General features: G+C 41.0%; 2 protein-coding genes across 3 annotated transcripts in view; both read left to right on the top strand.

Annotated features, from left to right (window-relative positions):
• Nucleotides 1-18276, top strand: part of insyn1 (inhibitory synaptic factor 1) — a 625574-nt gene that overhangs the window by 155544 nt on the left and 451754 nt on the right. The gene's annotated exons all lie outside the window — the stretch shown is intronic.
• The window catches only part of unc13c (unc-13 homolog C (C. elegans)), a 133400-nt gene that overhangs the window by 3496 nt on the left and 111628 nt on the right, over nt 1-18276 (top strand). Inside the window, exon 2 of one of the 2 annotated variants that reach the window (XM_074611026.1) lies at nt 6664-10923. In XM_074611026.1, coding sequence (XP_074467127.1) covers nt 6843-10923 — 4081 coding nt within the window. In that variant the 5' untranslated portion in view covers nt 6664-6842. Of the gene's footprint in view, nt 1-6663; nt 10924-18276 lie in introns of those variants that run through there. The other variant, XM_074611033.1, reaches the window with a different exon arrangement.

Here is an 18276-nt window from a genome sequence, read left to right as displayed (position 1 = left end):
AGTACGACATGGTTGGTACCAATAGTTTTCTAGTTTCATATGATGCCATTATCTTCACTCTAGCTTCAAAACCCGCTACAACTTAAAAATTAATTTTAGGTTTAATTTTAGCTCGTTAATTTTGACAGCCCTAAATAAAATGTATATCTATTGTGGGGACTGTGTGTGTGTTCCACACAGGGCTTTATTTGATGGTGGCAGAGTGTGTTTGTGTGAGCACATGCTACTTCCATAAATTAAATGTTTGTGACCGATCCTATTATAAAAACCAATAGCTACTGTCCATTTATCTCTAAATAGGTGCTACAGAATGAGCTCTATCACCATGAATCTGCTTCTACAACGCTACAAAGCGAGGAGATGAACAACAGCGGAGATGCTGTAGACCGAGATAACCAACATGTAATCTCATTCTCACATGTGCTTGTCATGATGGCTCGGAATAAATGGTATCGTTTCATTTGTAAGCCCATTTGCAGTCTGCTCACTGAGCCGTGTCTTCGGTCTTTGGTCAAATTGATAACACACACGGGTGGGAAGAGGTGATCTAGTTATCTATCATTCTTTTCCCCTAATTCTTGCATCATTATACCCTAATGGGACAATACAGGCGATACCTTGTGGGTACTATCAAGTCATTTGCGTATAGCTGTGGAAGAGGGTGAGGGTGCTTCATTTGTCAGACCCTAACATGCAGATGTCAGGATGCTGGCTCTGTACAGAGAAAGGCAGCTCCCTAATTGGTAATCAACACTCATTAAGCACTAGTACTCTTTTATTGTGATTTGTCCTGACAGAGTGCAGCAGCCACAGTGCTTTATATAAGTGTTGTTCCAGTCCCTGCTACAGTAAACAGCGACGTATCCCAGATGCTGTCAGCCATGATTGTAGCTGTAGCTCAATTTAGTTTAGTTCATTATAACAACTGCATCACAAACACATTAAGATAATAGGTCAAAATTAACCAGCAGACATTATTGGGAGTATTTGCATGGGGAGTGCTTTATGATAATGTTCCGTAATGATTGAGCTATTCAACAAGATGCAGCTTAAAAAAAAAGATTTATGTTTTAATTAGATATACTTCATCAAATGGGCTAGCAATTTTACATATTTCACAATATGGACTGAAAGGGTAGCACATGTTATGCACAATTTACTTCCTTGAAGCAAGATCCATTTTTATGTGATGATGAACAGAACCATGAATTTCTGTCTGTTCACCCTTCACACCTGGACTATGAAGCTGTGTCCAAAATGACACAAATCAGATATTTACTACTAGTTTTAAACATTTAAAGCTGCAGTCGATAGAATTGGAGCAAATATGATTCGAAAAAGTTATTTTTATAAAACGGTCACTATATCCACTCGCAAACTCTAATCAAACAGTCAAACTAGGCAGCGCTGATCAGATATGAATCAATATTTTGTTACTGTAATGCCTATTTCTCGCCTCAAATGTTTTCAGAAAAAACTTGTGTACTGTTTAGCTTTAAAATGAGAACGTTTATGAGCTCGCTGCCATGTTGAGATCAGTTGAGGAAATACCAAGCACCGCCCACCAGTCGGAGCAAACTTTCTCATTTAACAGCTTACGTGAGAAATAGCCATTACAGTAACAGAATATTGATTCATATTTGATCAGAGATGCCTAGTTTGACCGTTTAATCGGAGTTCGCAAGTGATTGACAGCTTTCTCTGTTGAGTGAACAGCCAATAGTAACGCTCTCTCTCTGAAATGACCTGTGATTGGCCAAAAGTCTGCCGCACGGGGCTAGATTTTTTTAAAGCCTGAAAACAGAGCCATGAGGAGGGGCAGAGGTCTAGTTTTCTCTCAGAACACTTGAATTACAATATGCTGAAAGGTTATTATAGAATTTTTGCCCAATGATGCCAAAACTATTCTGCCTACCCTTGCTTTAAGCTGCCACATGCTGTATTCTTCTCAATATAGGGTTCATATTTTTGCCTTGTTGAGATGTTGTTTCTTTTTCCAACCACTGTTGTACCTTGAATTTGAAAGTCTATTGCACAATGTAACAGATTATTTGGTTATATTCAAGTTGGTATCCATATCGAGTCAGCACTGACAACCCGCAGAGGGAAATGTCTTTAGCTGTGCATTAGCAGCACATTTCTGCAACTTTAAGAGACTCTGCCTGTGCTCACCAGAGACAACATCTCCTGCTATGTGTGTGTCCCCTCCACATCAGCAAAGGGCAACAAAAGTTTGTTTGATCACACAGAAAAGTCTGGGGAAAACCCAGCATCGCTGACCCAAAAGCCCAGCGAGAAGTGCTTCATCTCAGCCCTGACAAATAAACCAGCTATAGCCCCGCTTCAGAGCCATGACCTCAGCCGCTGTCTTGAAAAGGCCAACGCCGAGATCTCAGCTCTCTATAAGATTGAAGGAGACAGTAAAGTTTGATGCATTATTTGCTCTGTTTGGCTAAGAAAGGTTGGCAGTTGTTATTATCAACCAATTGTTTTTGTAACCAATTGATTTAGTTTCTATAATTTATTGGTGTCCCCCACATGTCTAACTCCCTTTATAATTCACTAATATATTCCTTTCAATTTCACTTCACTTTGTTTCATTTTAATCCACTACATTTCCACTCATGATTTCCGTCTTCTATTTATTTCATGCCTGCATTCAATTCTGCTCATTATATTGTGTCATTCAAGTGTGTAGATAATATTATACAATCAATTTTGGGATTTCTTTCTACATGCTACGCTATAAGAAATCACTGAATGGGAAAATAACTCACTGATTTTAGATTGACTGATTATAAGTACAGACTTGTTTTCCACTTATAATTAAAGGCACAATGAGTAGGATTTTCTTAAAAAAACAATGTATAGACTGATACAAAAATAATCCTTCCCAATTATCACTTATGATCCACTAGAAGTGTGTGGCGGTGTCTGTCTCTGCAGAGACCCTGCCCTCTGCCTGTATTTTCTCTTTTCTTTTTATTTTGCTGTGTTCGGGACAACCTCTGTAAAAATGTAGCGACCAGATGCCAGATCGTAAGCACGTATCCAAGAGGAAGCTTCGAAAATGGCGGACACAGCGAAGAAAAAAAAGCAAATATAGCAAAGTGAAACGCCAAGCGGACAAGGCTTGTTACAAAACGAGAGTGAATCTGGGGTTGGTGAGCACTGTCACCTTCGTTTTAGCTGGGGAGGAGGGGCCTTCTCGTGTTTACAAACCGCAACTTACAAATCCTGCTCATTGTGCCTTTTTTAAATGGTGCGACTATATAATTGAAAGGTTCTTGTCGTAGTTCATACTGCTGAAAGTCTTTATGGTCACACGCACACAGACGTTTTCAATTACTCTGGCTGAATAGAGCTTTACTCAGGTTAAAGATGGGTGGAGCTCCACATGCAAACAAAGTTTTGGGTCACAAAAATGGCTATTTTTTAAAACGCCTTCTAGGGTGCAGATTTTTAAAAACTCCGGATACTTTGTATCTGTGTGGACGTGTAAAACGGAGCGTTTGGGAAACGATGACCTCCTCTCCTAATCCCTCTTGCTTTGTGTAATGAGCATAAGCCAGACACAATAACAAAGATGGCGGACCGCCGGCTTTTTTTACTATTTGTTAGCACCGCTCGGATTAATTACTACTTAACATTTGAAAAATGTTACAGTCACAGGAGGCCAAAGCAGGGAACACATGGTGACTGAATGTGCTTTTGGAGTAAGAAGATTGGTGACAAAATTCCTCGACCCCTTGTGATCTCACTTGTGGTGACGTAAATATTACGGCGAGCGTTTTGAGTCGTTTTTGCGTTCGAGTGTGGACTGAGATATTTTGTAAAACGAATGTCATGTGGACAGATTTTATCCATTTTTAAAAATATCTGTATACATGTAGTCAGGGCCTAAGTGATGATTCCAAAATCTACATAGGCCTACTAAAAATAATGATACCAGTGTACATTTTCCCATCATAACAGTTTGCAACAAAACTAACGAGAGAGTGAGTGAGATGTCAATCAAGTGTAGTCTGTACACGCCCACACAGTCCTGAGTAGAGGTCTAATCAGGCAACATAAGTGGAATCACCTGTGTGGGCGTGTAGCGGCTTTAAATATTCAACTGAATTGCAGGTGTAATCATTTGTTGAGGAATTATTGTTTTTATTGGGATACCATTACATTGACAAAACAATTAATGTAACAGAAATGGCTTTTTCACTTATCCTGGTGGAGTAAGTGAATAAGCCATCACTGTCCTACCATAACAACTACAGGTGCCCTTGAGCAAGGCACTTACCTTCATCTGCTCACTGATTAACACAAGTTGACAGTGCTTGTGCTGCGGCGCGTGTCGGTATTTTTTTGCATACAGATAGAGGTTTGAAATTCATATGAGAGCTAAAAATGTCAGTGGAAGTAGTCGAGGCAATGTCAGAACATATTCAAACAATATGTAATGTGATTTATTTATGGTGGGGACAGTTTTGGGTCGTGACCCATCAATTGCAAAAGGCTGCTCTTGGCTTTACGCCAATCTACAGGAGAGCTGAGTCATGAACCTCCTCATACCATGAACTATACTGTAGTCTTTCTTTATCTCACTCTGTTGTCACTCCATTTCTGTGATGACAAGTTGTGATGCTGCTTTTTTCTTATTTTTACAACTCAAGACCATACTGATCTGTAGACTGTACCAGGACCATTTTATAAGAAGCAGTAATTTATATTAAAGAGGACCTATTATGGTAATTTTCAGGTACATACTTGTATTTTGTGTTTCTACTAGAACATGTTTACATGCTTTAATGTAAAAAAAAGAAAAAGAAAAAAGCTTTTATTCTTCTCATACTGGCTGTGCTGCATCACCTCTTTTCACCTTCTGTCTGAAACGCTCTGTTTGAACTCCTCTAAAAAGCTCAGTCTGCTCTGATTGGTCAGCTTGCCCACTCTGTTGTGATTGGTCATCCGAACCAAACTCTTCAGACTCCGCTCTAACTGGCTTTGTTTGAGGGCGTGCCAAACTAGCTGCTAGACAGGTATTATGCAAATGTGTTACTTGGTGACATCACCACGTTACGGAAGAAAAGGCGGGACTTCAAGCAAGGCGTTTTAGGTAGTTCAGGAGCAGTGTTTCTGTTGGGAAGAGTAACTCCCTTTGGCGTGGACTTTGTAACTTTGCAGACCTTTTACAATCACAAAAAACTATAGAACACACTAAAGGAAAGGGAAAAGCACAAAAGCATAGTAGGTCCCCTTTAAGATTGGTACTATTGTACAATACCTTTCACTATTAGTGTTTTCCTTGCACAAACATTCCTGCCCCAGGCCTGCCTCAAACCTTATCCTGTGAAGCTAACAAATAGTCAGGCTACTTGATTCATTTCATCATCCGTGTATCTGGCAGCAACACATCTATGCTGGCAACCTTGCCTTAAGCTCTATTTGCTAATGCCTGGTCCTCCTTCAGAGCCCAGCATTAACAGATAACCATGATGCTGTGTTTCACAGCTCATTTGAAGTGAGCATGTCTCTGTGGTCATGAGACTGTAGACACATCAAGTTCTATATCCCAGAACTAATGTGGAGCAGCTGTCAGATTCTCTGCACAACAAACACCCCCCTTTTGACTCTATAGGAAACACACACCTCTCAGAGAATGCAAGCTGTTGAAGGCTTGACACTGTGCAGCACGATTCAGGATTTCTCTGGCCTCTTTTCCGAGAGGCTAAGATGGCCATTTCGTCCTCTTTAGTCTGCTGCACACATGCATTATGACACCTGAACGGTTCAGGTGCTGAACCATTCCAATTAAACTAATTGGGACATTAAATGTACGACAACATAAAGGTCATTAACTTCATCATTTCAATTAGTGAAAACATCCTCATCATTATAATCAATATATGGAAAATAGCCAACAAACAGATTTTGTATATGATTTGAATATGATTTTAGAATAGAAAATAAAAAAAAAAAATGTATATAGAACATATTGTTTCCAAGTTCTTTCATCAAGCTTTCAAGAACACACTCCGACAAGAGTATTGCAGCACTGAAGCAATTAGAATAATTGGCTCTCCTGCTGATGGAAGCTGGATACATCAGTGTAGCCTCCGTTTATTGACCTTGACATACAGTACATACATACATGAAAGCACACGCAGTCATATACACGTGCATTGATTACACTACCAACCCCTCTAATCCTACTCCCCCCTCCCACACACACACAAACACACATACACACACAATCCTTTCATTCTCGCTGTCTTTCCTTCTCTCTCTGCATACAGTTTAAGTAGCATCTAGGTTGGTTGGCTGACAAGCTTTGTGGGATTTGCTGTAAAGCCATACACGTAACAATCATTTTTAATGTTTCATAAAATCAAATTATAAAACTGAAAAAAAATGTTTGAATGTTCAAATGGTCAGTTTTATTCTGCATCTGAATCATTGGTTTCTTTGCATAATAAGTTTGGAGATTGCTCAATGAGAGATTTTTCACATTATGCGTGTTAAAAATGTAACAAATTGTCCACTGTGTCTGTAATTGCAGCGTAATAACTCAGTATATGTTCTTCCTGCTTGTGTTTAAGTGTGATCTGGAAATGTGCAAAGAAATTGTAAAGTAAATATTTCTTTCTCTTTTTTTTGTCTTTCAGAGAGATGTTCCTATTCGGGAGGAAGGCCACAAGTGCATTTCTACGCGGACTGTGGTTTTAGTGATCGTGAGCTGGGATCCCGCTGTCAAGCACAGGTTCATTGTGCTTGGCTCACCACTGCTGTGTTCTCAGCCAACTTCTCCTTTCACTAGATGATAAAAACAGTCCACAGGATTGCCATCCATGGTTTCTGTCCTAATAAATACTATATCATCCTACATTAAAAACATTTGCAAAGGAATGTTTACAAAGAAATTGGCAAACCCAATAAAGAAGAAAGAGAGAAGCGAAAATAAAGAACCCAAATTGACCACTGATTTGCAAGCACACAATCTAACTCTCTCTACCACACTGAAGACTACCGTTAAAAAGATTTCCAAATGCTCTTCAGCACGTAACATATCACTTGAAGAAGACGACGGAAAGAACGACTGTTCATCCCTGTCACCCACTTTCAGTTATCGTGTAGCTATAGCAAATGGACTCCCGAAAAACTCTCTTTTTTTGAATAATAATGAAAGTATTTTTCCTGAGGTTCTTTTGATAGATAGTAGTCACTCTGACTCCTTGAGTGAGACAAAACCTGTCAGGAGACTTGATGAGCATAAATCACACACTATGCCGGTAAGACGAAACAGGAAGAGCCTCATCAGTTTGGCTCCCTCCGATGGCAGCTCTGAGGGTGAACGAGTGGAACGCTCCAGTCTACACACACTTAGGCTGGGTGCTCTACGCAAGTTAAGAAAATGGAAAAAGAGTCAGGAATGCGTCTCCTCAGACTCCGAGGTGAGCAATTGGAGGAAAACCTTGGGCATACGGAGCAAGTCCTTGGACCGCGCTGGACGGCAGCAAAAGAGCTCGACACTGGAGCCTGGCTCCTCCTCCACCGGTTGCATCAGTCAGACTCAGGATGTCATGGAGATGATCTTTAAGGAGCTTCAGGGGATCAGCCAGATAGAGACAGAACTGTCTGAGCTACGTGGCCATGTAAATGCTCTAAAAAGCTCCATTGATGAGATCTCCAGCAGTGTGGAAGTAGTTCAGAGTGAGATTGAGCAGCTTCGCTCAGGATTTGTCCAGTCCAGAAGGGAAACACGTGATATCCATGACTACATAAAACAAATAAGCCACCAGGCCAATAATTCAACCTTGCGGTTCCTCAATGTTCCTGAAGAGAGGCCAGAGAAAACAGAGATTCTAATATACAAAATACTAAAAGACAAAATGGGTTTCATTGATGCCCTTAAAACAATTAAAATTGAGCTTGCTCATAGGTTAGGGCAACAGAGAGAATGTTCTAATGCAAAACCCCGGCCTATTATTGTTATTTTTGCAACAACCCAAGAGAGGGATATAGTCTTAAAAAAGTGCTATAAGCTTAAAGGAACAGGCATTACAGTCTCCACTGATAGCTTAACTCATGAAGGAAAGGAGAGAAAAGACAAAACAATGTCTTCCTCACAAACCTATGAAAGCATGGATATAAAGGTCTCAGGAAAGGATAAAGTGGTGGAGAGTGATGACTGGGACTCAATGGACAGTGATAAAGAATTAGACGAATTAAGCAGAAATAAATATGCAATGGTGGTTTCAAAGCCTGTTCACAAGAGCAAATCAGAGAAGAGGCGAGCCCATGACCAAAGCCGGTCAGGAGAGGAAGCAGGCTACTCGGGCGCCGTTCACTATGCTGATGACACTTACTATGACCCAGACAAGCATGCAAAGGCCTACTACGCTGATTTGACCCCTGGTTGGCTTTCCCAGAGTGACTATTCCACCCCTAAACTCAGCCGCTCTGAGTCTGACTGCTCAAAACTTTGCCAGTCATACTCAGAAGACTTTTCAGAGAGTCAGTTCTTTACACGGGCTAATGGCTGCTCCCTGCTGTCCTCCTCAGATCAGGAACTGTGGCAGAGAAAACAAGAAGACATGGCCTCGTCCTGGTACGCTGGCGACAGTCTCCCACTAAGCCATGAGAATCAAACATATGAACACAATGAGGTTGAGACTACAGAAACTATTGACAGTGGGGTGAGCAATGGACTTGTCTGCCTGTCTGGGGACAGAAGCCACTACAGTGGCTCCCAGCTCTCTCTGCAAGGAGACCTATCACCCTGGAAAGACTGGCATCATCTGGAGCAGGGTGCTGATTCTGGATTGGAAGCCTCCATAGAGGTTAGCAGTCCCTTTGACCCGTCAACCATCCCCGGTTTTCCAGAAAACATCACTAAATGTCAGGAGGTTGATTTACAATTTGAAGGAGATGAAGAATTCATGTTGCTCGACAGAGAATCTTCCCTACCACCTATAACCACCCACATTATTCCTCCCATCACAGAACGGGAGCCTGTCATCAAACCATCCGCCCGGCAGTCTAAGGAGGTAAATAAGATGATCACAAAAGAAAACGCGAAAATATCATCTAAAGATACCCCTAAAGCTGCAGCTAAAGTTACAAATAAACAACCCAAATTGGCTCCTAAAGAAGAAACCACCAAAATATTGCCAAAGGAAAGCCCGAGGGTATCTGCTAAGGCTTCATCTAAAGTGACCTCTAAAGCAGCTCCTAAAGAGTCACCTAGAGAGATTCAGAAATCAGCAGCTAAAGAATCCTCTCAAGCCCTCCCTAAAGACAGTCCTAAAGTCCCACATAAAGATGTCACAAAGCCCACTGTTAAAGAAGTATCTAAAGTGACGCCTAAGATAACTTCTAGTGAGGTTGCTAAAGTCACTCCTAAAGTGACCCCAAGAGAGAGCCCAATAATGACTCCTAAAGAAAGTCCTAAAGAGTCACCTAAAGAGAGCCCTAAAATAACCCCAATTGTGAGTCCCATTTCAACCCCTAAAGAGTCCCCTAAAGAATCCCCTAAAGAGTCTCCTAAAGTCATTGCTAAAGATCCCCCACAAGTTGCATCTAGAGAAGGTATAAAGGTTGTTGCTAAAGAGGTTACCAAAGAAGCTGCAAAACTACCCCCAAAAGAGGTCCTAAAAGAGATGCCTAAAGTAGCATCTGAGGAGACTGGTAAAGTACCCACTAAAGAAGTTCCACCTAAAGAAGTTTCTAAGATTCCACCTAAAGAAGTTTCTCAGATTCCACTGAAAGAAGTTTCTAAGATTCCAGCTAAAGAAGTCCCGAACGTAGCCCCTAAAGAGAGTCCTAAGGTGCCCCCCAAAGAGTCCCCTAAGGCCAGCCCAACAGAAGCCCCGAAAGTAGCTCCCAAAGTAGCCTCGAAAGATGCCCCTAAGGAAACACCCAAAGTAGTTCCTAAAGATAAATTCCCTGAACTGGATGTCAATCATAGCTTTCATCAGACCCAAAATAAGACTACAACTATGTACCGCAGTCAGAGCGAGATTCGGACAGAGAAGGTTGAGGAGGTTCCCAAGTCTTGGAGTAGTAGGCTCAGCATAGATCTTAGTGAGAAGTCCTTTGGTTTTGGCTTTGGCTCTTCACTGCAGAGGGCTAAGTCAGCTCTGGAGGTTGTTTGGAAGTCTGGTACCCCTGCTCCTACCCCTGCTCCTCAGGAGGAGCCCACCAACTCATCATTCATGGGGCGGTTCCGCACCCTGTCCACCTCTGGTGTAACTAACTCTACAATAGACTCAGATGCCCACACAGAGCCTGCCTTCAGGAAGGCAGAGGACAAGAAAGCAAGTGCAGATGCAGAAGCTGGGGAACAACCAGTGGACAATGAGACCCACTATGTTGAAGTGATGGAGCAGGTACTAGCTAACTTGGAGAACAGAACTAATGCTAGTGAGGGAGAGGAGACGGATGAACCTGTGCAGGAATGTGAGACTTCTCAGGACTATGATGTGTCGGATGACATTGAGGCCTCTCAAGACGATGATGCCTTTCTGGATTTTGAGGCACCTCAAGATGATTTTGAAGCCACAGATGAGGCAGCTAAAGAGGCATGTGTTCTGGAGTACGATTGCAGTCAGGATGAAGTTTACAGTGAGGACACGGCTGAATATGACGCGATGGTGGAATATGTAGACGTAGAAGAACCGGATGACGATGTGACAGAGGAGATGGACAACGCTGATGAGGAGTTAGAGGAGGTAGAGGAGATAACAGAGGAGGCCACTGAGGTGTCTGAAAAAGTAGAGCAACATCAGGAGGATGAAAACAAAAATGTTCCAGAGGAGAAGCCCGCAGAGGCCCCACCCAAGAAACGTGTGAGACCCACATTCAAGGAGGCAGCACTGAGGGCCTACCGGAAACAGATGTCTGAACTGGAGCAGCAGATCCTGGCTGGGGGTATGGCTCTTCACTCTTTGTTTGTCAGTGTCACTTAAATTTTGTACTGTTTTACAAGGCTTTACATGGCAATACACTAGTACAACCGTAACAGTAACAGTAAGTTGTCATAAAAACCAAACACCTAGGACTTAAAAGAACTACTGTAGCACATTTAACTACAAATTCTGAATACTTACCGTAACAGTGCTTCACAAAAATAGCCAACATCTCAGCTTGAGATGTTGGAGCATACTTTAATAATGTCATGTTTTTTGGGCTGCTTATGAGGAGGAATATTTATAGTATGTTTTGGAAAATGGTGTGGATGTAATGTAGAGTACACAATTTTTAGTTATTGAGCTAAAACATGCAAAAGCATCGGTATCCTTGGTAATCCAGTGGGTCCTCTGTGTTGTTAGTGGAAGTCTGAATCATAGTGAATGACTTTCATTTATGTGGCGGAGACGAGCTGTAGACTTGAAACTTGGTGGTTTAATACTGCTGGATTTATGGGAACCTCTTTGAAGGATGTCTCTTTGAATTGGTAATTTATTTTTAGTTGAAAATCTGAAGAGGGGACTCTCTCTGAAGGTGGATGGAAGTGTTATTGGTGGCATTGACTTTGTATTTGTATTCCCATGGCACAATACTACATTCCCTTGTAGCTGGACTGAGGCTCAAGGGATATTTCTGCAGATTTAATATCAACGTGGGTATATAAATGGTTAATATTGATTCATTGAAGGAAAGCAGTCTTTCAACGGGAATGAAAAAAGAGACCAGGGAATTTCCGCTCTTACTTAAAACGAAAAAGCTCTTGACCTACATATGGAGCAGCAACTGCAGTACTCATGGTGAGGTACTGTAGGTACTGTAGCTCAGGGAATACAGGCCTGAAGACTGTATGACATATGTGTGCACAAACCCTTTCAGTGGCTTCACTGACCAAACATCCTGCAGAGAATATTATTTACTGAAACGCTTAAATTATATTGTTATATGGTTGTATGTGACCATGCCTACAAACCTTTTAAGACCAACGAACTGCAACTCATATGACGCATAGTACACTATACACTATACAATATCATAAAAATGATTACAGTAGGTCAATATATACCATTACAATTATTCAAATCAATCCATTTCTCAAATGTGTGTTAACCCATCCATATAACCAATTGTAATTACGTCCCACTAAATGGATTTGAGGTCAATAGCAATATTGATATTTGAGTGAAAACAAATTGGTACAATGCATGGGCCTATATATATATATATATATATATATATAAAATACAAATTTGTCAGTGCCATCTGGTGGATAATGTATGTAATTTATTCTTATACATAGCTTTTGCTGGACTACCAGGCGAGAAGAGTTAAATGACGATCCGACAGTCTGGATACTAGCTCGCATGTAGCCACAAACGAGCAGGATAAACATACCAGCCAAGTTATAGCGTCAAATGTGTTGATTAAACGGCATGACTTTAACATTAGAAACAGAGCGGCAGCCAAAATGCGCCGGCATCCGCCACGAGTCCAGTCTTACTCATTGACTGATTGACTCACTTCTTATTGTTGACTCGTGCATATGCGAGGCGAGGCATGCTGTAGACTCCGAGGCTTATGACTCTCCAAATGAAAATGTGTGACCAATTGTCCTCACGGTCTGATGGCTCTTTTCTTCATCTCTCCATAAGTTAGTTAGTGGCCCTGTCTATAGCATTCTACAGTCTTTCTATATTGTTCTCTAGTGTTTCCTGGTTCTATGAACAGTGACGTATGAGTCCAGATGTCATAGCCATTGTTAGTTTTCACTTTACCCAACAGTGCGGAAACAAAAGAAAGGCTAATGTTTGTTTGTGTTTATTCAAATCTTTGGGTCCGCATTTTATATAGCAACTAACTGGCCTTCCTTACGTATTATCCTACATATAAAATAACCTACCTGTTTTGATTTTTTTTCTAGTTTTATACTTAAGTTAATGATAAAAGATCATTGTAAATATTGGAGCTAGCCATTTCTGGGCATGTTTATGCACATTATTTAGGTTGTAGCAAAGCTTAGAATCCTACAAATAAGACACAATATCCCTAAAAAGGTTTTATACTTGCTTGAAGTGCTTTTTATTTTGTCAATAAGTGGTTTATCCTCTAAATAGAATATTATAATGTTTGTTGAAAAAAGGACAGACCAAAAAGTCTAGCTATATTTTATGTTTCACACATTGCCCAATGCATTACAGAACTATGACTCTGTCCAGTTTTAAGCAATCCTTGAATGTTGCATTACATGACCTTTTTACACAATCTCTATCACTTGCTCAGAGTTGATGGCCAAGCATTGCATTTATGTGACAATTGCTTAAAACTCATTATACTACTGATGGAGAAATAGCCATAGGTGGAAGCACAGACATGCATACTGTATACTCCCCCCTCATTAGTTTTATGCCTTCATCTCGTGTCGCTGATGTGTGCTCTTCATGCTCGTGCTCTGAAGCATGCTGGCTGGTCTGTGCGGGAGCTGTGAAGGGAGTCTCAGCAGTGCTGCCACTTCTGCCAGGCCTGTCTTCAACCGACTACAGCAGCGTCTGTATTCAGATGCTAATTCACGCTCCCAAGGGCATTCTGTAACCAGGTCAGCCTTGCTTGGAATATTTATAGAGGTCTGCTGCTAGTGAAGTTTACTGCTTGCTCCTGGGGGAGCAAAGGAGGTAGACCCTCTTTATGCTTAGTGCACCATTTCTGGAGAAAGTGTTGATATGAAATATGCAGATGCGGGGAACGAAGAGTCTCAGTTGTTGTTTCAGGTGATATCCAATTCAAAGAGCTGACTGATTCAATATCACTGTTTTCATTTGACTGTTGTAAACAGGGAAAGCCTCCACTCTACAGTTCACAACTTGGAGGAGCTGTGACTCTAGCTTGCAATAGACACTTGAAACGCTGTGCTCTCTCTCTGATTGCGGTGTTGACAAGTCATCCTCATTATCATCACACTTGTACTTTTTTGCCTAAACTTGCATATTTCATAATAACTCAGTTTAAGGCAGTAGTTTTTGTACAATTTACCAGCGTATCTCTGATTAGATAAGCGCAGATAACCCATTTTACCCCAATGCTCTATTCCTGGTTCATGCCTACAGGGATTCTATTTTTGCGCTGGAATTGAACTAAATAAACCCTCTGACATCAGCCCACCACAGCCTCAAACATAGCTGTAAGTCATAGCTGAAAAATAGGAGCTGATGGGAACAGTGAGTGCACATATAATGTAGTTGATGTGTTTTCTTCTAGAGTTGGAGATGGTCTGGTCATGTGGTATTATTTGAGTCATCAAATGGACAAGCAGTGAACAAATTGGTAGCACAGGCAGCGAGGACATTCCCATCTCACTCTGACCAGCCAGCACATTACATTACATCAAACCCTGCAGGGCTGCAATCTCTCACTACACACGTCTCCCCTTTGTCCTCCTGTTTTTATCACAAATCTGTTATCCTGTAATCCAGTAATTGGTAAGAATATTAATGAAGCAGCTTTTAATTGTCTAAAATGTGATATGAAATGTTTTTATATTAAATCCAACTCTATATATTTCCTTGCAGTCCGACTTGAGTGAAAACTTAAGTTGTAAAATACAAAGAGAATATCCCAGTGGTGGAAAGTAACTAAGTACATACACTCAAGTACTGTACTTAAGTACAATTTTGATGTACTTTTACTATACTCGAGTATTTCCTTTATACTTCTACTCCACTACAATTCAGAAGCAAATATTGTACTTTTTATTTCACCACCTTTGTTTAATACCTTTGGTTACTTTGGAGATTGAGAATAATAATTCAAAATATAATCAACAAATATGATGATGTTGACATGTTCAAATATAGCAACTGCTATACAGTAAATGAGGTGCAAGCAATGATCACACATCATTGTATATTATAAAGACATCAAATGCATGTTTGCAATGAATGCTATAAAAATCCAGCATTACATAATACATAAATAAATAATACATTAATATAATGGAAATAGTTTCCAGAAGCTCAGGGGACTCACCAGCGAATCACAACAATAAACATTTTAGTGAACGGAAACACATTATTTATCACTTTAAACACTATAAATGAATAATTGAAAATAATAAATATAAAAGGCAGAGCCTTTTGATTTTTTTTTCTTTAGTAGGCCTAACGTATATAGTTTAAAGTGTCAGTAGGCAGAATGTTTTTGGCATCATTGGGCTAAAATTTCACAATATCCTTTCAGCATATTGTAATTCAAGTGCTCTGAGAGAAAACTAGACTTCTGCACTTCCTCACGGCTCTGTTTTCAGGCTTTGAAAAAGCCAATCATAGCTCATTTCAGAGAGAGAGCGCCCCTATTGGCTGTTCATTCAACGGAGGCAGCTGTCAATCACTCGCGAACTAGGTCAAACGGTCAAACTAGGCAGCGCTGATCAAATATGAATCAATATTCTGCTACTATAATGCCTATTTCTCACCTCAAATGTTTTCAGAAACATCCTGTAGTGTACTGTTTAGCTGTAAAATGAGAAAGTGTGCTCCGACTGGTGGGCGGTGCTTGGTATTTCCTCAACAGTTCTCAACATGGCTGCTGGGTCACAAACAATATGGGTTGTCCTCTTGGCATCACTTGGGTTTTGTGTAGAGTTGTAGGAGTGTGAGAGCCCCAACGGCTTTTGAGAATCTGCGTGCTGTTACCGGGGCTAAGCTAAGCTAACTGTTGATGTTGAGTATGCCATGTTAGTTCAAGTGCGTAACGTTAGTCTGGCTGCTCCGGTGATTAATTTTTTTTATTGCCACACATGTTATTAACGTTACCTGAGATGAGAAATGTGGGTGCGGCGGCTGGAAGGCACCCTCCATTGAGCTGGGCTGAGTAATGAAGTACTGTAACGTCAATACTATTAGTATTAGACTATTAGAGTAATAGACATTTTTCACGGAACCGTTCGATGTCTTGAGAAGAAAAGAAAAGCACAGGTATTAATCACATTAATGATGGCTCTGTTCCAAGGTGAATTGCCAAAGCGGAATTCATCCATTAAAACAGTGTTAATTACATCTGTGCTCTTTCTGCTATGACATTTAACAATGTCTGAATTTTTCATTTAATTGATTCAATTTTAAAGTAACCTGAATCTGCTCACTGGTGGGTCGAAGACACACCAACCCTGAAGTACTATTTGTCAAGTTTAGGCAACTATAACTGATTCAGGTCAGGGAAAAATTGTCCTAAGAAATCAATGTTGTCTAGGTAGAGGTGGAAGTGTTGAATGCCACTGTTGCAGCAGTATGAAGGTCACACTAATTATTGTCTTGACACTGAATGGAAATAGAGGCCATTTTAAGCTGCCTGAACACACCCAAACTAACCCAGCCAGTGCAAAGCTGCTTTTCACTTTGTGCTAAATCCTGCACTGTACTCGGTAGCATTTGGTGGGCCTAATGCTAAGAAGACTGGTCATAGATATCATACAAATTTAACCTGTCAAGTATTCAATTATGTTGTTTGTCTTTGAAACATTACCTTGTTCACTTTTACCTGAAGTTACTGGACTTTGTTTGCTCTCATGATACTTGAAACTTGGTGTACGAGATTACACCAGCAGGCTTTTCTGCTCCAGTGAGTTTTATTTTTTATCAGGATGTGTTCACTTCAGGTTTGCAACCTGTAGTCTATGCTGGGATCTTGCTGGCACTGTGATCCAATGAACCAGACCACAAACTGGTGGTCATGTCAGCCTCGACCTCATGGCCCCTCTCAACTTTCCTGCTACACTAGTCAGTGACTCCACTTCTACACAAATCCTCTCTGCTGGTTTGTAGAATAAACTTTGTGCAGGATGCATCACAAATAGCTATAAATGTTATTACTGTATACAAACTGTAAGGTTTCAAGCCCATACTGAGATGACAATATGTGATGTGGAGGGCAATATGGATGTAGCTTTTGGCTGCACGGCAGACAAACATGTGGCGTACTTTAGGGATTTTGGTGCCTTCAAATTGGGGTCGTGTTTACCGTGTTCACGAGAAAAGTCCATATGAACGCCCCCCTCTTGTGGTTTTCACGACCTCGTAAGTGGAACGTTTCTGAAAGCTTCGAGTTCATGACTTGTGACGTGTTTGTTGACGTTGTCAGAAATGGCGGAGTTAATTTGTTGGTGCATAAGAAGTGAATATATTGTAATTTTTAGTCGTATATTGTTTTTCTTTGTAATTTTATAATATGTCTGAGGAAAATGTTTAGCTTGCTAAATTGTTAGCCTCTGTGGCTTCTCGACGCCGACAGTAACGTTAATATTGCCGTTGCTTAGCAGCAGTGTTTTCACGTCTTAACCATTTGAACGCCAAGTATATCGTGTACACGACTTCCCATGTTGTAAACACAAGCTTACGAGTTTCATTAGAAGGCACCATCTGTTCATGCCCGTACACTGCTGCGGCCTTTCTACCATTCATTCTTAAGCCTTGAATTTAAAAGTAAGGATAAAGGTTTCGAGTTGCTGTCACAGGTCCTGCTCCTCTTTGTTATCTTGGTTTTTGTCTTTTTTTTTAAATGAGCTTCTTGGAAATATCCTCACACACTCACAGCGTTGGACTGTGATCATGACATACTCTGTTATTGTGAGAAACCGTCTGTAGAAACGAGGGTCTTGTGGAAATCAATCACTGATTCAGGTGTTCTTGATTTAATAATGATTTTTGTTCCCGGCTTAGAGGACTTTCTTCTCTCTCTGTGTGTATATAGACACACCACTATGTGTGAGTTAGTACGTCCCTGTAAATGTGTGCCTGAATGTGTCCACATAAGAACACATGTTCCTCTGTGTGTTGGAGCAGGGGTCAGCTCTTGTTATACTATCAGCCATACGCAGGCTTTTTCTGCTCTGGCGAGCTCTGATCTATGTGCGGTGTGACCATGTGTGTCGGCACAGAAATACAGGATTTTCTGCTACTGTTGATACCTCAACACGTTGCCCACAGCACACACACACACACACACACACACACACACACGCGCACACACACGCACACACACACGCACACACACACACACACACACACACACACACACACACACACACACGCAGAGGTCTTCCTAGCAATCAATTACATTTTTTGTTCCACAGATTTAAGGCACCTGTGAAATGAGGTTTATATCAGCGGCGACCTACAGCCTATCTTTGTGGTCTGGCTTTATCTAGCGCAGCTGCAGACGTGCTGGTGGAGGAGATGGCTCTATCTCGTATAGCCGTGCTGAAAGTAGCTTAGCTGATCGCTGTCCATGGTACCCACTTGCAGCTCAGCTCCTCTTTGAGTGCTGTGT

Source organism: Sebastes fasciatus, chromosome 2 (assembly GCF_043250625.1).
Source record: "Sebastes fasciatus isolate fSebFas1 chromosome 2, fSebFas1.pri, whole genome shotgun sequence".
Taxonomy (NCBI): Eukaryota; Metazoa; Chordata; class Actinopteri; order Perciformes; family Sebastidae; genus Sebastes; species Sebastes fasciatus.
Note: the sequence above shows the minus strand (reverse complement) of the source record. Positions and strands in the feature narration are given on the sequence as shown.